The sequence below is a fragment of the Uloborus diversus genome, chromosome 4 (genome assembly GCF_026930045.1).
Source record: "Uloborus diversus isolate 005 chromosome 4, Udiv.v.3.1, whole genome shotgun sequence".
NCBI classification, from domain to species: domain Eukaryota; kingdom Metazoa; phylum Arthropoda; class Arachnida; order Araneae; family Uloboridae; genus Uloborus; species Uloborus diversus.
In genome coordinates this window covers 116,830,392-116,850,157 of record NC_072734.1, presented here as the reverse complement: position 1 = coordinate 116,850,157, position 19,766 = coordinate 116,830,392, and the positions used below count along the sequence as shown (strand labels likewise).

At 32.3% G+C, this 19,766-nt stretch overlaps 1 protein-coding gene across 1 annotated transcript in view; it reads right to left on the bottom strand.

Annotated features, from left to right (window-relative positions):
- Nucleotides 1–428: 428 nt before the first annotated feature.
- Nucleotides 429–19,766, bottom strand: part of LOC129219873 (golgin subfamily B member 1-like) — a 31,948-nt gene continuing 12,610 nt past the window's right edge. The window contains exons 5-10 of the mRNA XM_054854184.1: nucleotides 19,438–19,622; nucleotides 10,515–10,649; nucleotides 8,629–8,790; nucleotides 4,038–4,196; nucleotides 1,891–2,058; nucleotides 429–828 (exon numbers count right to left, since the gene is read on the bottom strand). Coding sequence (XP_054710159.1) covers nucleotides 643–828; nucleotides 1,891–2,058; nucleotides 4,038–4,196; nucleotides 8,629–8,790; nucleotides 10,515–10,649; nucleotides 19,438–19,622 — 995 coding nt within the window. The 3' untranslated portion in view covers nucleotides 429–642. The remainder of the gene's footprint in view (nucleotides 829–1,890; nucleotides 2,059–4,037; nucleotides 4,197–8,628; nucleotides 8,791–10,514; nucleotides 10,650–19,437; nucleotides 19,623–19,766) is intronic.

Below are 19,766 nucleotides of genomic sequence, written 5' to 3'. Positions count from 1 at the left end.
GTAGGGAATCATCACAAGGCAATTACCTAACATATTTAATGTATGTCAGAAGTTTTTAAAGGTTCATTCACATAATTTAAAAGGAACGTACTTACCTTAACTCACCTTAATTAACTGATACAAATAGTTTGTTTTCTTACATAATTTTCATCATTGTCATCAACAACGCTATACATTAAATTTTATTACTTATTTTATAATTGAGCTAAATTAAGTTTTGAATTTCTATATGATGCACTTCTAAAAATTTTAGGCTGTTAACATATGCTGTTGCCTAAAATATTATACTTTGGTATCATGATTTAAATCATGCACGTCTAATGAAACTTGTCGACTCTCTTAGGCTGTGTGCCCAATGCCCAGAGAATAGAGAGATAAACTGGTCCTTGGCTATAAAGCAACACAATAATCAATTTTTACAAGGTATATCTTTTATTATTTCTTTTCCTTGTGGTAAATACATTTTTTTTTCTTTTGGATGAACACATTTTTTGCACATGTTCAATCAGTAGAACTATGATGCAATTATTTACATATGGTGCACAAAATGCACAACTGGTGCAGAAAGAATCCTCAATGAAAAATACATATCACAGAAAAAAATATCACTTTCAGACAGCATTCAACAAGGCACAACGGGTTTCAAGATGAGGGCTCCGAAATGGATGTAAGGGTCTGAATGCTCTGGGCCAGCTGACCTAATTGCTTCCAGCGCTCTCCAGCAATACGATTGGCTGCTTGGCTACTCTGTATGAACTCCTCTACAGATACCTGCATCTCTTGCACCTTCTGTTTTAAACTTGAAACTTCTTCGTCCCGATTTTGAAGCTGTCGGAATACAAATGGGTATCTCTGAACGCTTTTGAGTGGAGATAAGCATAACATCCACAATGGTTTACTAATGAATTCAAAAAAATAATCCAAACTGGAGCAAACCAGTCACAACTTTTTCCAATTTGGAAAAGAATGTTTCCGAACCTACAGCTTCTATTGCGCATTACTAGTGCCAGATCTACTATTTTTCCAACCCAGGTCAAAAATATGAAACTGCCTCCCTCATCCATGTTCCTTCAAATTTTTGTATCAAGTTTCAACATGAAAAAAAAAAAAAGATTTGTGACCCACTTCTCCCAATTAACTCTAATTTGAATTCTGAAACTTTGAATTCAAATTATGTTTTTCGCAATCACAAGTTGCGACAAGACCCTACTGATTAGAGTTATTGTTTCTAGAAATGGCTCCTCCCCCCAAGCATGTACCTCCTCCTGGGTAGTTACGTGTGCAGGCTTACGTGTGTGCAAGTAGGCGTGTGTATAGGCGTGCGCACGTAGGGGAGTGTGTATGAGCATGCGTATGTAGGACATGGACGCCACCGCCCAGCAAAAGTGGATTCCGGTGGACAGTGCTCAGGACCAGCCGCACCGCCGCCGGTGGACGGTGGTGCCGCAGCCCTGGTCCAAGCTGAAAAAGGAACCACAATGTCAAGGACTGTCAAATGAAAACAATAAGCAATTGTGATTGCTCAAAAAACCAGAAAGAGGGTGGATTTGCTGTACTCCAGAAGTACCCATCTAGGGCACCACAAGTCATAAAACATCTACATTTTTAACATAAGACTTAGCTGAAAGAAGAAAAGTTTATTGAGAAAAAAAAATCAAGTAAAATACATTTATAGATAAAAAGGTAATAAAAATAATCTTGATCATCAGGTTCACATTTCTTAAGCTTTCAACTCAATTTAAAATTATAACAAAAAATCACTTGGTTAGACACATAATTACCACTCATCCTGTTCATAATCCGAGTCCACCAATTTTCAACTTTTATTCGAAGAATTTGGGAGAATTTACACATATTATATAAATGTGTTGACTGAAAAATCATATTTACCTGTTGTTTTAAATGCAGAACTTGATCCTTCAGGTACGTGTTTTCCTTCATTAAATCAACATTTTCTCTTTCTCTTACCTTGAATTGCGTTGCTCTTTGATCAAAACGCTGTTGCAGGTGCATGAATTTCTCTTCTTCACGCATTTTGAACCTCTGCTCATCTGATACCTGCATCATCCAAACACAAATTAAGGACATTTATTTAAAAAAAAAAACCATCTAGAATTGGGTTCTACATTCAAAAAATAATTTGATAAAAGATTTTTCATAATATTTAAGCTAACAATTGAAAACATACTGAATCATTTATGTAAATCAAAAGAATATATGATGTATTAATGTAAGGTAAAATGGGTTGCAGTTTGTTTGTATAAACCAGAATATTTTTTTTTTTACTTTAGAAAGGAAACCTAATTTACAGTGGCGTACATAACACAACCGCAACTCTTCTCTTGTGGCACTGAAAGGTGCAAGAGGTATGAGGGCACACATTATGTTAAAATAAAAAAAACTTATAGTGGAGAGTGAGGCGGCACTTATACATCTTGTGTGGTGCACCAAAGTCGAGGTACGCTACTAGTCCAGTCAATAAACACATTATAGCGCATGGGTGCCCATATAGGGGGGCAGGGGGGGGCTCGAGCCCCCCTTAGAAATTAGAACTTCCTTGCTTTTAGTACTTTTTTGTTTTTAAAAATGTTAAAACATTTCTTCTCCAGTCATTAATGAATAAGTTATTAAAAATTTCAAATTTTAATGACTCTAATCTGTCCTGAAATCGATATCTTTGGGAAAAATACCCAGCTAAACCATGAAGAAAATATCTGAGCCCCCCCTTACAATTCTGCATATGGGCGCCCTTGTTATAGCGTGCATGGAATATTCGATAATTTTTGACTTCAGAATATTGTTAGGGGTAGTTAGTAAGTAAACATACTAAAAGTCCCCGCCCCTAGGGAGTGAGCTAAAGGTGGGAAGGCGTGAGGAAGAAAATTTTGGATTTTTCGAGAAAATGTCGGAAACGGTGGAAAAAATGCGTTTAAAACAAAAATTTAAGTGAAATAAACTTCCTATAAAACTGTTTCTACACATATTTGTCGAATTTCCAATAATTGTCTAGGTGTATGTTATGAAAAATCGATGATTTTACAGCTACATTTACCTTATTTCTATTAATAAAATGTTCACTATCATGTTATAATGCCACATATTCATTTCAATAAGAATAACGAAATTGAGTACATGCTAGAACTTCATAGTTTTTGATTGTTTGTTAGCTGGGTGTCGCTGTGATTGGGCATAGGCTTCGTATTTCATTGGTATCTGGTTTGAATTTGCAGTTCAAGTGTTTAGCTGGTGGATTTTCAAGACACAGAAAACCCTCAGGGTCCTCGTCACATGATTGCTGCACAAGATCCCTTGAGCACCTGCTTGGCACAGACACTCTGAGACAATAAGAACAAGATACATTTTTTTTTCTGAAAAGTATTGGTTTTCAAGAACACATACCTAAAAAACCACTGGAAATTCGACATATATTTATAAAAACAATTTCACAATAAATTTAGTTAACTTTCACTTTTATTCGGAACACATTTTTCCTGTCGTTTCTAAAATATAATCAAAAACCACAAAATATGGCTCCCCCTTCCCACAGGGTCGGCGACTTTCAGTATGTTTACTAATTAATTAGGGGCATGGACTCCTTAGGGGTGGGGACTTTTCGTATGTTTGCTTACTAACTACCCCTAACAAAATTCTGAAGTCAAAAATTATCGCATATTCCATGCACGCTACACCCGTTTTGAGCACTCATTGACTGGACTATACTGCTAATTTACCTTCTTTTTTTTTTGCAAAGTAATCACAAGTTTTTTTTTTTTTTTTAAACCTACCACACTTATTCAAATCTAAGATAAGCAGAGGAGTTGGCAGGTCTGTGATACATTAATTATTAGAAATCATCTATCTAGCTAACTTAATATCCCTATGTGCCTATTTCAAAATGAAATGCAGAAAACAAGGCTTATACCTGCAATGCAAAAACCTACAACATAAACAGGCTTTAATGCTGTCATATTTAAAATCAAAGACACCTTTTTTGTGCTCTAAACAAAGGGAGAAATAAATAACTCCTTAAGTACAACCTGAAGAGCCAAGTTATAAGATCTTTCACATTCCTCTTTCAGAAGTTGATTCAGGCGATTGACTTCCTCTCTGAGGGATGTATCTTTGCTCTTGACCTCAGATGCTTCTACAACCACATTCAGATGAATCTGCTCCAAGGAGGATCTCATAGCTTGCTCCTTAGTTAAAAAATAGGAATTAAAGTTATACTTCTGTAGTTTACATTAAAACACCATGCACAGCTACAGGATATATTTCAATTCTTCAATAAAGTTATTTAAAACAAAAAGCAGGATATTAAAAACAAAATGTTTGACACATGTGATCCAATACTTCAATTGAGTGCGAAATCTAAATGTGGCTAAAAAAATAGCCTGGAGCAGTGGCGGCTCGTGCCTTGAAAAGTGAGGGGGCCAGATCATAAGTGCACTCGAACCGCCCTCCCCCCTGGGTTTTTTAAGAAAAAAAAAGATTTTTTAAAAATATTTTTTTTACTGTTTAAACTTTTTTTAAATAATTATTTGTTATATATAAATAAAATTAACTGCATTTTAAACAATAGACAAGCTACAAAATACTTAAACTACTAAGTAAATCACGGAATAATCTCATGTTTATGTCCATGATTGCCAGCAGGGTGGTGGACTTTCACCCCCTGACTTTCAAAAATAAAACTTAATTAATCAGATAGGGAAAAGTCACAAAACACATCACAAAAGTTATTAATCTCACGTTTATGTCCAGCGCTGCAGTACGCTTCCCTTGCAGCACCGGTAAGGTACCATAATTTGTATCCATAAATTTTAAAAAGCAATTTTAATCTACTGTTTTGAATAGCAATATTATTTTTAATCTCTTAATAACTAAATATTTTGAATGAGTAAAATTAATTTTATTTTAAGCAAGACCAAATTACAAAAGTACAAAAATGTCATGTTCAGAGAAATGTGTAAAAATTATAAATTAATTGACTTATACAAAAATGAAAATACATCTCAGTATTCGCTTTAAAATAAATAAAATAAAAATAGATAAACTAAATTAAAAAAAAATGAATTAAAACATTGGTAAAAAATTTCTTAGTGATTAACATGCAGGTATTGTCCGTTTTCCAAGAGAAGGCACTTGACTGTCACGTGACCCTGTCACGTGGTATCCGATGATTCTATTTCGCTGTTTTCGGCAGAAGGTATATTCGGATCATAGCATTTTGTTGCAAAAGGAGCACTTTTTAAAATGTAAGAATAACTAAAATGACAACAGACAAGTGATGTAAAAGGACACTAAGACATTTTTGCGCTTTAAAATGCACGCCCAAGTTAAGGCTGTCTGGTTGTCTCATTTGGAAGCGCAAGGATTGTTTACTGATAACCTCCACGTAAAATGAAACTCTGCGTTCCAAGAGGCGGGGCGAATTGCCTTCTTTCCTGAAAAATGGACAATATACCCTTCTGCATATGAATCTGTCGCCGCCCATGGGCCAGATTCAAATTTGTTATGAAGACAAAGACAAAAAATATCGAACTCTTATTATTTTCTTCAAATTATTGATAACTTGTCGCATTTCCTTTAAAACTACATGAGCAGTAATTAAAAACAAGTAATAATTTCCGTGTTACAGTGGGAAGACATTTTTTGAATTAAAAAAAAAATCTTATAACGATATACGAACCCATGTACATACAACTCAACACACAACAGTGGCACAACTAGAAAATAATTTTTTAGGAGGGGGGCACAATAAGAACCAAATCTTATCAATTAGATTGATTTTATTTGCTCATCAAATCTGTCAAGATTGAAACTTGTAGTTTTAAAAACGCAATTTTAGACGGGGTTTTCGGTGATATTAGGGGAAAGAATGGTAACAGGGGACTTCTCAGAAATTTGTAAAAAATTGAAGCTTTAAAAATGTGGTTACAGGCCATATTTATTTACGTTAGGGTAAGGGATGGAGCTCCGGGACTCTCCCCGATCGTTTCTTTTTCTTTCTTTTTTTTTTTTTGAAAAATTAATAGAAATCAATTCTGCCTCCCCCTCCAATTTTTTGAAATTGCAGTTCCAAAAATGCAATTGTAGGTTAACGTTGAAGATTTTTACACGAAGGATTTGTTCAGCTCTCCCCTGGAATTTTTTTCAAAATTGAAGTCCTAAAAACTTAAGAACAATATACTATAATATTATGAGGAGGGGTTTAGAGACTATTCCTCTGAAATTTTTCATAAGTGGTTGTTTACAAAGGCTTTTTTGATGATATTAGAGGAAGGCTGCTTGGGGGCCATTGCCCGAATATTTTCTGAAAATGAACTCTTAAAAATGCGATTGTTGGACCATATTTGGTAGCATAAGGGAGAGCAATCTTTCGAAATTGAAGCTCCAAAAACGCAATTTTAAGCGATTTTGAACGCAATTTTAAGCGATGTTGTACGACATTCAGAAAAATAATGATTACTTTTCTAAATTATAATTATAGTACGCTAATTACTTGAAGAAGAGTCAAGAAAGGAGCAAACGGTCTAATCTTGTGCAAATAAAGGCTTCTTCCTTTACCGTATGTTGTTTATATAGCCTGAATCGCGTAAGTTACATTCAAATATGTAACTTACGCGTTACATTCAAATATGTAAAATAAAAAACATACAGGCAGGGTAACGGTCTCAGCGAATCCTGCTGTAAATATTGAGGTTTAAAATGCGTTGGTGTGGAGAGAAAAAAGCACACACACGCACACAAACAGATAATCCGGGGCAGCGTATAGTCCGCACCTTATTAATTTTACTTTTTTAACAGATAACCCGCAGGAAAATCCTTTTTTTAAATTTCAAGCATGTACGCACAAAACAAGGAAAATAAATAAAAAAAATTTATATTGTCTGAAAAAAGTGAGGGGTCTCGGGGCCCCATCTGGCCCCTCCCACAAACTGCCACTGGCCTGGAGTATAAAAGATGTTTTTTAAACATTAATGTACACTAAAGTAAGACAAACAGCATTAGAAGAAGCACAAATTTGCAAATTATTGCAGACACGAAACACGTGTCTGCCGTAATTTGCAAATTTGTGCTTCTTCTAATGTTGTTTGTCTTACTTTACTGTTCAGCACAAAGGTACTTATTTATCTTATTAATGTACACATTCGATTTTTAAAATTTTCTTCTGATGCCCAAAAGACTAAATTAGTAGACAAAATCAATTTTTTGTTCTATGCAATTTTTGAATAGTAGTAATAAAAAATAAGTAAAATAACCAGTTTTACAGGGAATGAAGTTTAAGCTAAAAGGATAAAATGATTGCCTTTTTCTACCCTAGAAAATAGATAAGAGTTTTAAATCTATAAATTCTTCAAATGGCAGTTTGTTTTACAAGACATTAATATTTTAAGCAAGGAAAATAATTGGGATGTACAGGATTGCAGTAATATTTGTCGACAGCACAAAAAGGTTTAAAATGCAGTTGCGAAGTTGACCAGATTGACAATGTATCTGTGTATAATAACTTGATTATACTTCGATGGGAGTCAATGCTGGTTGATGTGGGTGCAGTGGCATAACTAGCATGAGTAGGACTCCAGTAGCAATGGTGTTGCTCCATGAAAACAGTTCAAGCAAAAAGATGACTGTAATGCAAGATATTTAAATAAAAGTTATGTGTATCGGGTGTTGTCTAATTTTCCGATCACCAAACTAAAAGTGAACTACTGCATACTGTTGATCAAACATCATAAACATATTTAACAGTGACGTGCAGTCCGCCCAAGTAAAACAAGCAGAGCTTGGGCACTCCAAAAATGAATTTTCATTTCTCATTTGTATGCTTATTATTAACAGGATGTATCAAGTATAAGTTTTTTCTTATCTTGACTTTCACTGAAAATAAGTTCAACATTTTTTCGTTGTTCAAGTGGCACTTTCCCGGGAAAACGTGTCCCCATACAAGGAAAGTGAAATCCATCCTGCAGCCTATGCACCGCAAGAAATGAAATGGTGTTGCCATGACAACACTGTGATGCTCCTAGTCCAATGTTTAAGAGACCGATGTCGGCGCTTTTTCAGATTTGAAACCAAGCAAGCATGGGGAAGCAGGGTTGCCAGATTGGCTTTCTTTCTTTCTGTTTTTTTTTTTTTTTTTTTTTTTTTTGAGCCACATTTTGAAAAATTTGGCTTTTTTTTGAAATCGGCTGGCTTAAAAACAATCGTGTATCTTTTTGACTTTTTTTTTTCGATTTTGAATAGTTTAATCAAGCAGTTTTGAGAGAATGAAGATATTGTCCAATTTCAATCAATTCAAGCCATTTGTCCTTGCAGTTTTAAATTATTAATACCGCTTTATTTATGGTGTCCAAATGTGCCCCAACCATGTCCAAATGTACACCGTGTAGAGGCACATGTGGACAATTATTGCATAGTTTAAAATATTTCCTTTAAAAAATGTTTTTGTTTCCAACAATAAAAAATAACTATAACATTTAGCTCTAAAAAACATTGTACATTAGTTTGTTCAACATAAACATGATTGATTTAAAGGCATTTACTATGGGAGAAACCCCTACTATAAGCTAGGAATTAGAACATTACTTGTTCAACTTAAAATTCACCAAAAGTATGTGCACTAACTTCTCGTAAATGTGCCTTGGCTTCTGCTAATTCAGCTTCTAGTTCAGCATGTCTATGGATCAATTCATTGTTGTCTTCAGATAATCGTTCTCGCAACATTTTCTCGTGATCTGCAGTTCGTTTTGAAGCTTCATATGCTTCAGTCAATTCTTCAAGATTTGACTGAAACATAATTAAAAAAACAAAATAATTATAAAAACTTTCTTAAAATACAAAAACAAAATTTTTTAATTTCATACTCAGAATGAATTGACCTAGTTTTATCATAGTTAATATTTAAGCACCAATTGAGTTAGGACTTGGATGAGTGTAACATCAATTAAACATTATTTACCCGAACACTTCGAATTTTTATTTTAGGGCCCAAAAAAAGAAAAAAGGCATTAGACGGCTCTTTTTACCAAAAATAATCACCCAATTTTCTTGACTCAGGTCTCATTCGAAAGTCCATGAAAAATACCCCTGAAACTGATTTTCTTCCTTCGAGTTTCAAAAAAGAATAACAGGACTCCAAACTGGTAGCGGGAGTACAGTTAAAAGCATTTTTAAGTCTAATGGAACAGCATTTTCATATCAGAAAATTTTCCTTTGAGTGATCTCATTTTAAATTAGTGTGAGTAAAATCATTCAGAATGCTGCCATTTTTTTCTCGACTGCCACTAAAAAAATTTTTTATTTTGAGGTAAAAATTTGCCTTTTTGATTATTATTTGGCTATTTATCTTTTTATCTTTTTTTTTTTTTTTTTGTACTGCCAGCAGAAGATAATCAAGGATTTTAGTTGTATTTATGGAGGGTTGCATTAAATTTATTCGGGAGTTTTTGATTTGCCATGTTCTCTCTCTTTTTTTTTTTTTTAAGAATTATTATTTTGACGGGAAATTTTAGAGTATTTTTTTTTCTGTAATTGAAAACTGATTGTTGAGCATGCCTCCTTTGACACAACTTTTATTTTCGAGGTACACCATGCAAAGCTGGACTACGCAGCTAGTTAAAAACAGACAAAAGTTTATAGATACAACAGATACAGTTTGGCAATCATTACATCAAAATTAGAGGTTCAGATTAAAGATTAAAAAAAATATTCAGACATTTTACAGAAATTTCACTAAATCTTTGGACTTCAACAATTATCTATATTTTTATGAAAAAATATTCCTTTTTTTATACAGACAGTAAAATCCTCAATTATTCATTTTTGCACATATGTTCCTCAGAGTTAATTATTAATTTTTCATGTCAGCTTCACTATTTTGATAAAATAAGCTTTATTACAAAACAAATAAAATAAAACACATTACTTGAAACATCAAACTTCTAAATTTATTGATTGTTTTAATAGTTACGTTAATCAATCATTTATAATCTTTCTGTTTATATATACTTTGACGAAGAAAATGAAGAAGTAAGTAGTTTTACACTGCAAAACATTGCATGAGAATAAACTTTAAAGATGAATATAATTACACACGTTGATTTCCAAAAGTCATTACAATTTTAAGCATATAAATATACACTGTTTAAAAAATTTTGAAAGAAAGAAGACACTTTCGAAAAGAGTGCCTATTTTTATTTTGAATTAAAATTCAAAAATAAGAATAGACACACTTTCAAATTTTGTTAATTCTCAAAAATTGACAAAATTGCAATAGAAACAATGTTTAAACTGAATATCATTTATTGCCTTTTCATCGAAATGTAATTTTAATGCTTGATAAAATGAAGTGATTTACAGCTTTGGTATGCTTAACTTTTTAATTAAGCTTTTAGAGAAGACAATATTAGATTAAGAAGATGCATCCACTTTGGGAACCTAAAGATCCTAACTGTGATATTTGTTGTATGACAATTTTAAAATTGTTAATAATAGTTTTAAATCCAAGAAACCTTTAAAGCTTTGATAGCTTCAACACCTTTCTCTGAGGCTTTAGATTCTGCCATCATTTTAGCTTCAAACAACTCCTTCTGCAGATTTTCTTTGCTCTGGAGAAGCTCACATATCATTTCCTTATCATGTGTCCTCTATAGATAAAATTTCAGAAATAAATAAGAACTTGGGGGGGGGGGGGACATCAACAACAAAAAAGATATGGTATGTTTTTAAGTAATGTGTATTTCAGAAAATACAGTATAACAAAATATTTTCATTGTTTGAAGCAGAGTAATAACAAGATTTTGTTACAATGCATTGAATGCACATGTAAATAAGTTCACCAGAGGGGGGGGGGGGGGGGGGGGGGGGAGAGACAAAGGTGATGGAACACAAAAGAAAAATTTTGCATGTATATCTAGTTTTTTTTTGCTAAGACTAACATTCTGAACTGAATGATGTTATGAAATATTAGTGAGACACTCATTAATTCATTAAATTTATTGCAGAACATAGAAAGAAATGCATTAAAATATTTAATAAAATGTAAGGCATAATTTTGCATATAACAAAGCGATTCCCAGGTATTTCCCCCTTATCTTTAAAAGTAATTACAGCACAAGTAGTAACTGATTATCTGGGCCCCATGAAAGGGGGATTTTTTAAAGTTCATACTCCCTCCAAAGTTTCTTGAAACTATTTCAAAAAATTCCTTTTGATACTTTTATTATGTTTGAAAAACAAAATTATTATTGTTATCCACTATAATATTAAAATCTGTCCGCGTCCGTCTGTCTGAAGATCGATCTTCTCGAGAACCACTGCAAATCAGGAGTCAAACGAAATCCCGATCAATTCGGAATTTTCCAAAGAAAACAATAGGACCAATCTCGTAATTGTGCGACTTTAATTAGCGGAGATATTAATTAAAACGTTAATTAACATAACGTTATTCAGGAATTTTTATTTCTTTCCTGTTGCCATTTTGCATATGCATAAGCAAGTAAAATTCTAATAATTGTTTTAAAAGAGATTTTTTTGGCTGCCTTCCAAATCTTAAAACAACGTTTCCATCTAGAATTTAATTTTAAATTAGTTTAAAATTGGTTGCCCTATTCGGACATAGCCTTTATTTTACTGTCTGTCCTTTTTTTATTTTTTACATTCAACATTCTTAACTCTTTTCAGCATATGAAAGTTGTTTCTTTAGCTATGTTTATTGATTGTAGTGTAAGTTTATCATTCACCGGCCTGATATTTTGGTACATTTAGGATGTGCGACTAATTATGTTTATTTTGTTGGACTTTTTCCCGTCACATGGGTGAGTTTTCGAATTGTAATAACTCTCTTTTTCCTTCCTGTTTCTATTTTTAAAATACAGTTTATATCGTTAAAAGAACATGTTAAATTAAGATTGTTTGGATTTCTTTGTGAAATAGAGTTGAACAAAAAAAAAAATTGTTTTTAAGGATTTTAACTAAAGTTAAATTGGAATCTGATGACTTGGTATTAAATTAATGCTTATTGGTAGTTATTTAGTCTTGGTGCTTTAGTTTCACGTAATCAACCAAAAAGTATGTGTCATTCTATCTAAAAGGCTGATTGTAATTGTACATAAATAGTTCAGATATAGTCTATCAGATGTAATTCATTTCAACGTGAGCACAGATTATAGTTGATAATGCATATATTTTCATCTTTTGTGCTAATTGAAAATACTCATAACTTGTATCATTGATAACTATGATTAAGGTTAAAGAGATTTTTGATAAAAATGTGCTCTACTGGTGTTTTGCAAACCTTGCATTACGCGTATTTATTTACTCCTTAGCGCTTTAGAAATCTAATGTCAGAGTAATACAAAAACATCAATTGGACATCGCTTTCATTTTTAAGCAGCCCGTGCAACACCGGGCACGCAGCTAGTTATTTATTTTTTGTTCTTTTTTCATTTGTTTGAAGAATGAAATTAGTACTATTGAAAATTTGTATAAAGTCAGCGCTTTACATGCAGTATTTGTTTTTATTTAGTTATTATGAACATCATTTCTGTTTTTAACAAAATGTTGTTTTCCTGCATATTCTGAAAACCTATAAATAACATCATCAACATTCAACTGTATTTATCCCTACTAATGCTCATAAAAGCCAGGTCATTCAGACAATTACTTTCTGTAGTAAGTTACCGCCCTAAGCCAGGGCTAAGGTCTGGTTGATTCCTTTAGTAGGTATTCAACCTCCTTAACATGAAAAAAAAAGTTCTCTCTTGTATTGATGGCAGCGTTGTAAAATCAGCGTTGATTGGCAATGGGTAATGCTTTAGATTTTTTTTTTGTTTAAAAAGATAGCAGCCATGGGCCAATAAACCCAAAAAAGTTTGTAGCCACCTTGAATCATATCCCAAAACCATGATCACACTCCACTACATTCTGCATATAGTAATATTAGATTATGTACTTACATATACCCTTAACTAAATAACTATATATATAAAAGAAACAGGTTTAAAAGATAAAAATAACCTGCAAACTGAAATTATTCAGTTATTTGGATTATAATCCAAATAATAAAGACATGATGCAACAAAAACAAAAACATATATATCCTCAAAATAGCCCATTCATTGATCGAGTAACGCTTCTGACCGTCACCAACAACAAAAATCGCGCCATAGCACGCATTACAGTATTATTTCATTATTGAAGTACAAAACAATAAGTAAGTTATTAATAATTTGATAATATTTTCTGATACTGTTCAAACACGGATTGTGTGGAATTGGCAAACGTCCAATCAGGCACGTAGCTAGTATTTTGTTCAGGGAAGGGGGGGGGGGGGGTCCAAGGTTGCATGAACTATAAAAATGGAGGCATGCTAAAGCAGAAGCATTAACTGTTAATTGTGTAAATTAGTACTATTCCAATTAAACTAAAATTAATAAGTATGATAATTAGCATAATGATATAATGAAGTATGATAAAAATTTGCAAGATATTTGCTTTCAAAAAAAAAAAAAAACGCTCATATTTATTTTAACTACATTATCAACTGTCTAACTCTATTATAAATACTCCATAATTCCTCACCCCTGACAGTTTTGAATTGGATTTTGGACAAAATTTAATGCTTCTATGGACGAAAATATTGCCAAGGCTCATTAAAGAGAAGCTTGAAATGTTTCTTTTTTCATTTAAATTTTTAGAATTCATTGAACGATAAATGGAATGATACTTCTAATTTTCATCTTTTTTTATAGTATTTTCATATAAAAGCTCAGGAAAACATTATTAAAGCTATTCAAACAACTAAAATAGATAGAAAAGTGTTGTTACTCGTTAGTAAGTATTTTCTTGTGATGTATTGCTCATATCCGTTTAAGCCCCAGATTACACGATCGTGCAGGTCGGACATCATTCAAATTTTAGCTTCCTAGATTATTATATGTAACAAACGCTGGAATCGGATGATCGTGCTGGTTAGCCAAAGATGTGTATTATCCATTTTCTCGACAGATGGCGGCACTAGTATCTTTCCAGGCTTTAGGAGACAAGAAAACCGTTGCTTGCAAGTGCTCTCAAGAAAATATTTCAGGTCTTAAAGGGGTATAGATATCTAAGGATCAGTACAGTAATGGTATTTACGATGAATTAAGTTAAACAATAAAATTTCTATGTCAAAATTTTGAAGAAAATTTGAATGATAATTTGTTTATAAATACTATTTATAAGGCCATAAAAGATATTAAACATTTTTTTGGACAGTTTCTATTTAAGGAATTTTGCATGCAGGGTCATTTAAGAGCGATAAGAGGAAGCATTACGTTAAGAACTTAGAAAAATGAATGCACGAGTCTGAATACACTTACAAACACATTGTATATACATAATATTTTTATGTATAGTCTTTACTCCTCTGCAGGAAAACAAATAAACTAAATCAAATCTGTAGTTCTGTTCATTATCCCGATTCAAAACAACTTCTGTACAAAATGATCCATTCAAAATTCATAATTTAAATTTAAACAACTGTAGGGGAAATGACCCATAGTAACAGTAACAAATTATCACAACATAATTTGACACTCTAAACCTAGTTATTAATTAAGCACTTTTATTATACTTGACCTGATTGTCACGGAGAAATCTGAGGCCTGGTTTTGCTTATATCTCTACTACTAGACCACTTACAGACTTCGAGATTTCTCTAAATGATTTGTTTAATCTTAAGGTACAACTTTGCGCTGAAAAATTAAAATTCTAGAATAAAATTATTATTTCAGTTAGGACAAAAAACAGCAAATTTCATGTAATTTCCAAATTAAATGTTTATATATAAAACCCATTGTTACAAATTTTGTTGCTTGCAACAGTAACGTTAAAAGCAATCATAATGAAAATTTTGAATCAAGGCTTCTCTGAAGCAGACATGAAATTAGCGAGCATAAAACCTAGAGAGGAACAAGGATTAAATTTTAGTGCCAACTGCTTAAAGTTTTAGACACGTATATAGGTTTTTTCCCTTTTAGTACCAAGCATTTATATGAAAAAATAAGGGGAAGTTTGATGAGGGTAAAATTATTGTATTTCTGAAATACATTTACATTAAAAAGAATAAAATAACATATTTTTTTTTAAAAATACAGAGCACTTTTCATAATGCACTCAAAAGGACAAAATAACTTTTCTGTGTCAGAAAGGACAATTTAAGAATTCCTGCAGTTTTCAAAAATTCCACGAAAATGACACCACAAACGAAGAAAAGTGTGGTTCTAGTCATTTCAAACCAAACTTTCCCAATAAGAAAAATATGCATGTTCAACACTGAAAGTTATGATTGAAAGCTAGATAATGATAAGAAATTCTCTTCATGACTTGAGCCGCACTTTTCTTCATTTGTGGTGTCACTTTCTTGGACTTTTCTGAAACTGTTCTTTCTGACCCAGAAAAGTTATTTTTTCCTTTTGAGTGCATTATGAAAAGTGCTTAGTATGTTTTTAAAAAAATCTGTTATTTTACTAACAATATGCAAATATAAAAATTAAATTTCTACAATTGGGCTATAGTCATCCGACTTCAATCCTTTTAGGAGGTAATTTTTGCCCTATTTGTGATAATTTGGCAGCACCAAACTCAGATATAATGTAGAAAGCTAATCATCTTTCGGTGACGAATATAAAAGGTTTATAGGTTGTTTGAAGCCTCAATTTGCAACCATTTTGCCTAAGTCATCGGATGTTATAATCTAAAGGTTTAAGAAAAGACAAATCTCTAGTAAAAACTCTAAGAAAAGTTGTAAGTTAAAAATCTAGATACGATTTAAATTGATATTTTGAAATTATATAACAACTAGAAAATCGCCCATCAAGATATGACAGGTGAAAATTGATTCCACATTTGAACGAAGTAATTGCCTGTTTGGTGACATTTTGATAGTGGATATCTTAACCCTAACTCCAGTGGATTAACCCTAAGCTTCAGTAGATAGGGTTCATTGTTGACCACTTTTTCGTATCTTCATTGTCCTGAAATGACAGTCTTACCAGTAAAATAGTTAAGTTACCGGATCCAGTTCAGCCTTGTCACAATAAAGTCTTTCCCTGCATTTTAAACATTACCAAAACATATGTTTTCAAATTATCATGCGAGTTTCATTGTTGATGACGTCAGGAGAGTTACTTGATCATTGGCTATTATATATATGAGGATACGAATAACAACTATTATTTTTGCGTTCGGAGTCTACTGTGCTTTTTAATTATGAATTTACAGATACTTACTAAATAATTCTTCAATACAAAGAAGTCATAAATTTGCTAAACGAAGCATATGCGCGAATGTTATATAGTGTTTTATTCGAAAAATGGAACTAGAAGATAGAAGAAAATACATTTTTTCAGTTAAAACTAATTAATAACTTTTTTTTTTGACCTCGAGAAAACAAATCATGTATTTTTTTTAAAATAATGATTTAAAATAATTTCATTGAAAAATATATACTGTCAGTCCAGCTTAATCGGGTGATGGATAAATGAATACCCCGCTTGTACGAATAAAACCTTCGGAAACCAAATATTTCCTCATAGACTCAATGTTAAAGATACCCGCTTAATCATATAATTTCCTCAAATAATTGAGTAATAATCAGTTTTCGGAAAGATTTTTGTTGAGAATATTTCTGGATATTTTATAAAGAAATTAAGTAAAAACAATTTTACACATTAAAACATAAAGTAATATTTCTTGCTATCACATTCCATCAAAATGTTTTCACTATTCTTATCAAATTTCTTTTGTCTTTGTCATTAAAAAAATAAATAGTGCAGTTGATAATTAATTAAATAACACATATACACATTTTAGATGATGATAAATTGATAAAAATTAAATGTAAGCTACGGTAGTGGGGAGGGGAAAAAAAGAGATCCAAAAGATCTTGAGCAAGCAATTCCCCATCATGGAATTTTCTAAAAAATAACGTATACTGAAAAAAGGTGCCAAAACAAAATTTTCATTATTAAAGTTGTAGGTTACTTTTTATAATTTTCATAAGTACTTATAATTGCATACTAATTATTGAACTATTTTATTTTTTAATTAGCTTATTTCAAAAACTTTTCAGCAATAACATTAATTATTTCCTTAATATAGCTATTGATATCACGCTTTAAGACAAATGTTGTCAATTTAGAAAGGTAAATAAAATTTCCCCGTTTAATCAAATACTCCACTTTATCGAATAATATCTCTTGGAACGGACGATATTCAATTAAGCAAGGCCGACAGTATATCTTTAAACTTACAACTTTACACATGCATTAATTATTCCAAACTTGCAATTAAAAAAACTGAATATATTAAAAATAATTTAATTTGTTTTTTTTTTTTTTTAACTTTGATATTGCTGAAATCAATTTTATTACATTAGTATTCCCCTTTATTTATTCATCTATTTTTAACCTCCATATACATATTTTTTTTAAAACTTTTTATACAGTTCTATGATCATATCTAAAAACGCAAGAGATAAAACATTCACAAAAATTCTAGTTCTTTTCATTACATTTTTGGTCAGAAAGAGTGAAAGAAAAAAAAATCTCTGTTGCTTTGTAGTGAAAATGAACAAATAATCAGAACGAATTTAAAGGTTGTAGAAAGGCATTTGATGAATGCTAAAAGTTGCGAGCTTCTGGGACACAATAATATAATTTCTCCATCATTGTTACGAATGAAAATTATAAGTGAAATAAATTGAATTGGTTAGTTAAAAATGAAATGATATTTGATGCTATTTTTGTCTGAACAAAATTTTCAAATGAGAAAAAAACGCATAAAATTGCTCCTATTGTTAAAAAAAAAAAGAAAAAGAAAAAAAAAACATTTAATAAAAGTGCAGTTAAACTTACCCAGTGGGGGTTGGCTAATTTTTTCTTATGGTTTTGCTCATGATTTTTCCCTTTAACTTTGTAGAGGAAAACATTTGTGCGACTGACCCATACCAATGGCAGCGATAGAGAAAGTGAATGTGCGACCAGACAGAGTTCTGCGCTATCCATGGCTCTAGGAGCCTTAGGCACCTTCTAAAAAGAGGGTGCTACATTACAAGGGCGGTTGAAACCACCCACCACTGTCTGACAAAGAGAAGGGGATCTGTTTCTGATTAAACTCAGAAAAACATCTCAAGTGTCGCTTTTCTCTTTGTATGACCTTCCCGCAAAAACATTTCTACAAATTTCCTGTCTCCGACATTTTAATCATTGATGAATGACTCTCATCAATCTTTCGTTGACAATGAATGTTTGGTTATGAGCTGCTGGCGATTTTCTTGTGGGGAGGGGCCCTAAGATAATGTCTCCTTTTTGGATAGTTTTAAAACTGAGAACTAGGAATTTACGAGCTGCTGGCGATTTTCTTGTGAGGCAGGGGACTAAGATAACGTCTCCTTTTCGGCAGGTCTGCGACACGTTCCTCTTGTCGACGCCTCACCCCTAACACTCCCAGAGGTTCTATTGAACTGAACTGAATGTGAGAAAGTTGTCGATTAATGAAAATATTTAGGACAAAAGATTTTTTTAAATATATTTTTTCACAGAAAGTTCTGTTTATGTAAGTGTAGGGGGACAGTAACATTTCAGGAAGGGGAGGGGGATTTGAACCCTATGGAACCCCAAGGCTACATCCCTGGTCCAGTTAAAACGAGTCTATCTGAATGAGTGGGAAAAGTAAAAATTTGATGCACTGTTAATTTGAATGAGACTCTGCTTAATTTAGAGCCTGGCATGCATCTGCAAAAGCTGACATCCCTAAAAACTAATATATGTGTCCATTTCTGCCTGTAAACCGGACATTTGCCTTTCCATATAATTCGTGGTCATTCGTCAAACAGTAATGTTTGACATGCAGGCCGAACTGGATCCGGTAGCTTAACTGTTTTACTGGTAAAACTATTTTTAGGGGAATGAATAAACAAAAAAGTGGTCAATAATGAACGCTATCTACTGGATTTTAGGGTTCATTCACTGGAGTTAGAGTTAAAATTTCAACTATCAAAATAACACCAAACAGGCAATTGCTTCATTCAAATGTAGAAGCAATTTTCTCCCGTCATACCTTGAAGGGCAATTTTCTAGTATATATAAAAATGTTACTTGAATTAAGTGTTGAGACTTGCTGGCAATTACTATTTAAACAATCTGTTTAAATTTGTTGCATTTAAAAATGTACACTAAAACAACAAAAAGAGGTTGAAAAAAATCAGGTCATTAGAATAGCACTAAATAAATCAACAAAAAATTGGATACAAAAAGATCAAACATGCTAGTTTCAATAATTTTTCATGTTATAAAGCAAACAATTCTCAAAAAACTACATAAAAAGAACAAAATGCCTTTTCAAAACAAAATGGTCTTTTCTAAAAGAGAATGGGGGGAAAAATATACAAACTTCTCTTTTAATCTGATCCATTTCAACACGGGTATTATCCAAGTCTTCTTGCAAATTTCTTTCATTTTGCTTTTGCTCAGAAAGGAGCCTTTCCAGATCAATAGTCTTGTCCTGTTGGGATTCTCTTTCCTTTTTGAGGCTGATAAGCTCTTCCAATAGACAACATTTCTCTTTGTGAAAATTTTCTATGGAAAGGGAGAAAGGATGTCATTGGTTTAAATACACAGCGTGTCCCCATTTAATCTGCAATACCTCTACTTTTACAATCGTTACTCCTAGATGCATACTTTGAACAGCAAAATGTTCCAAACTAGATGCAGAGTTAAAAT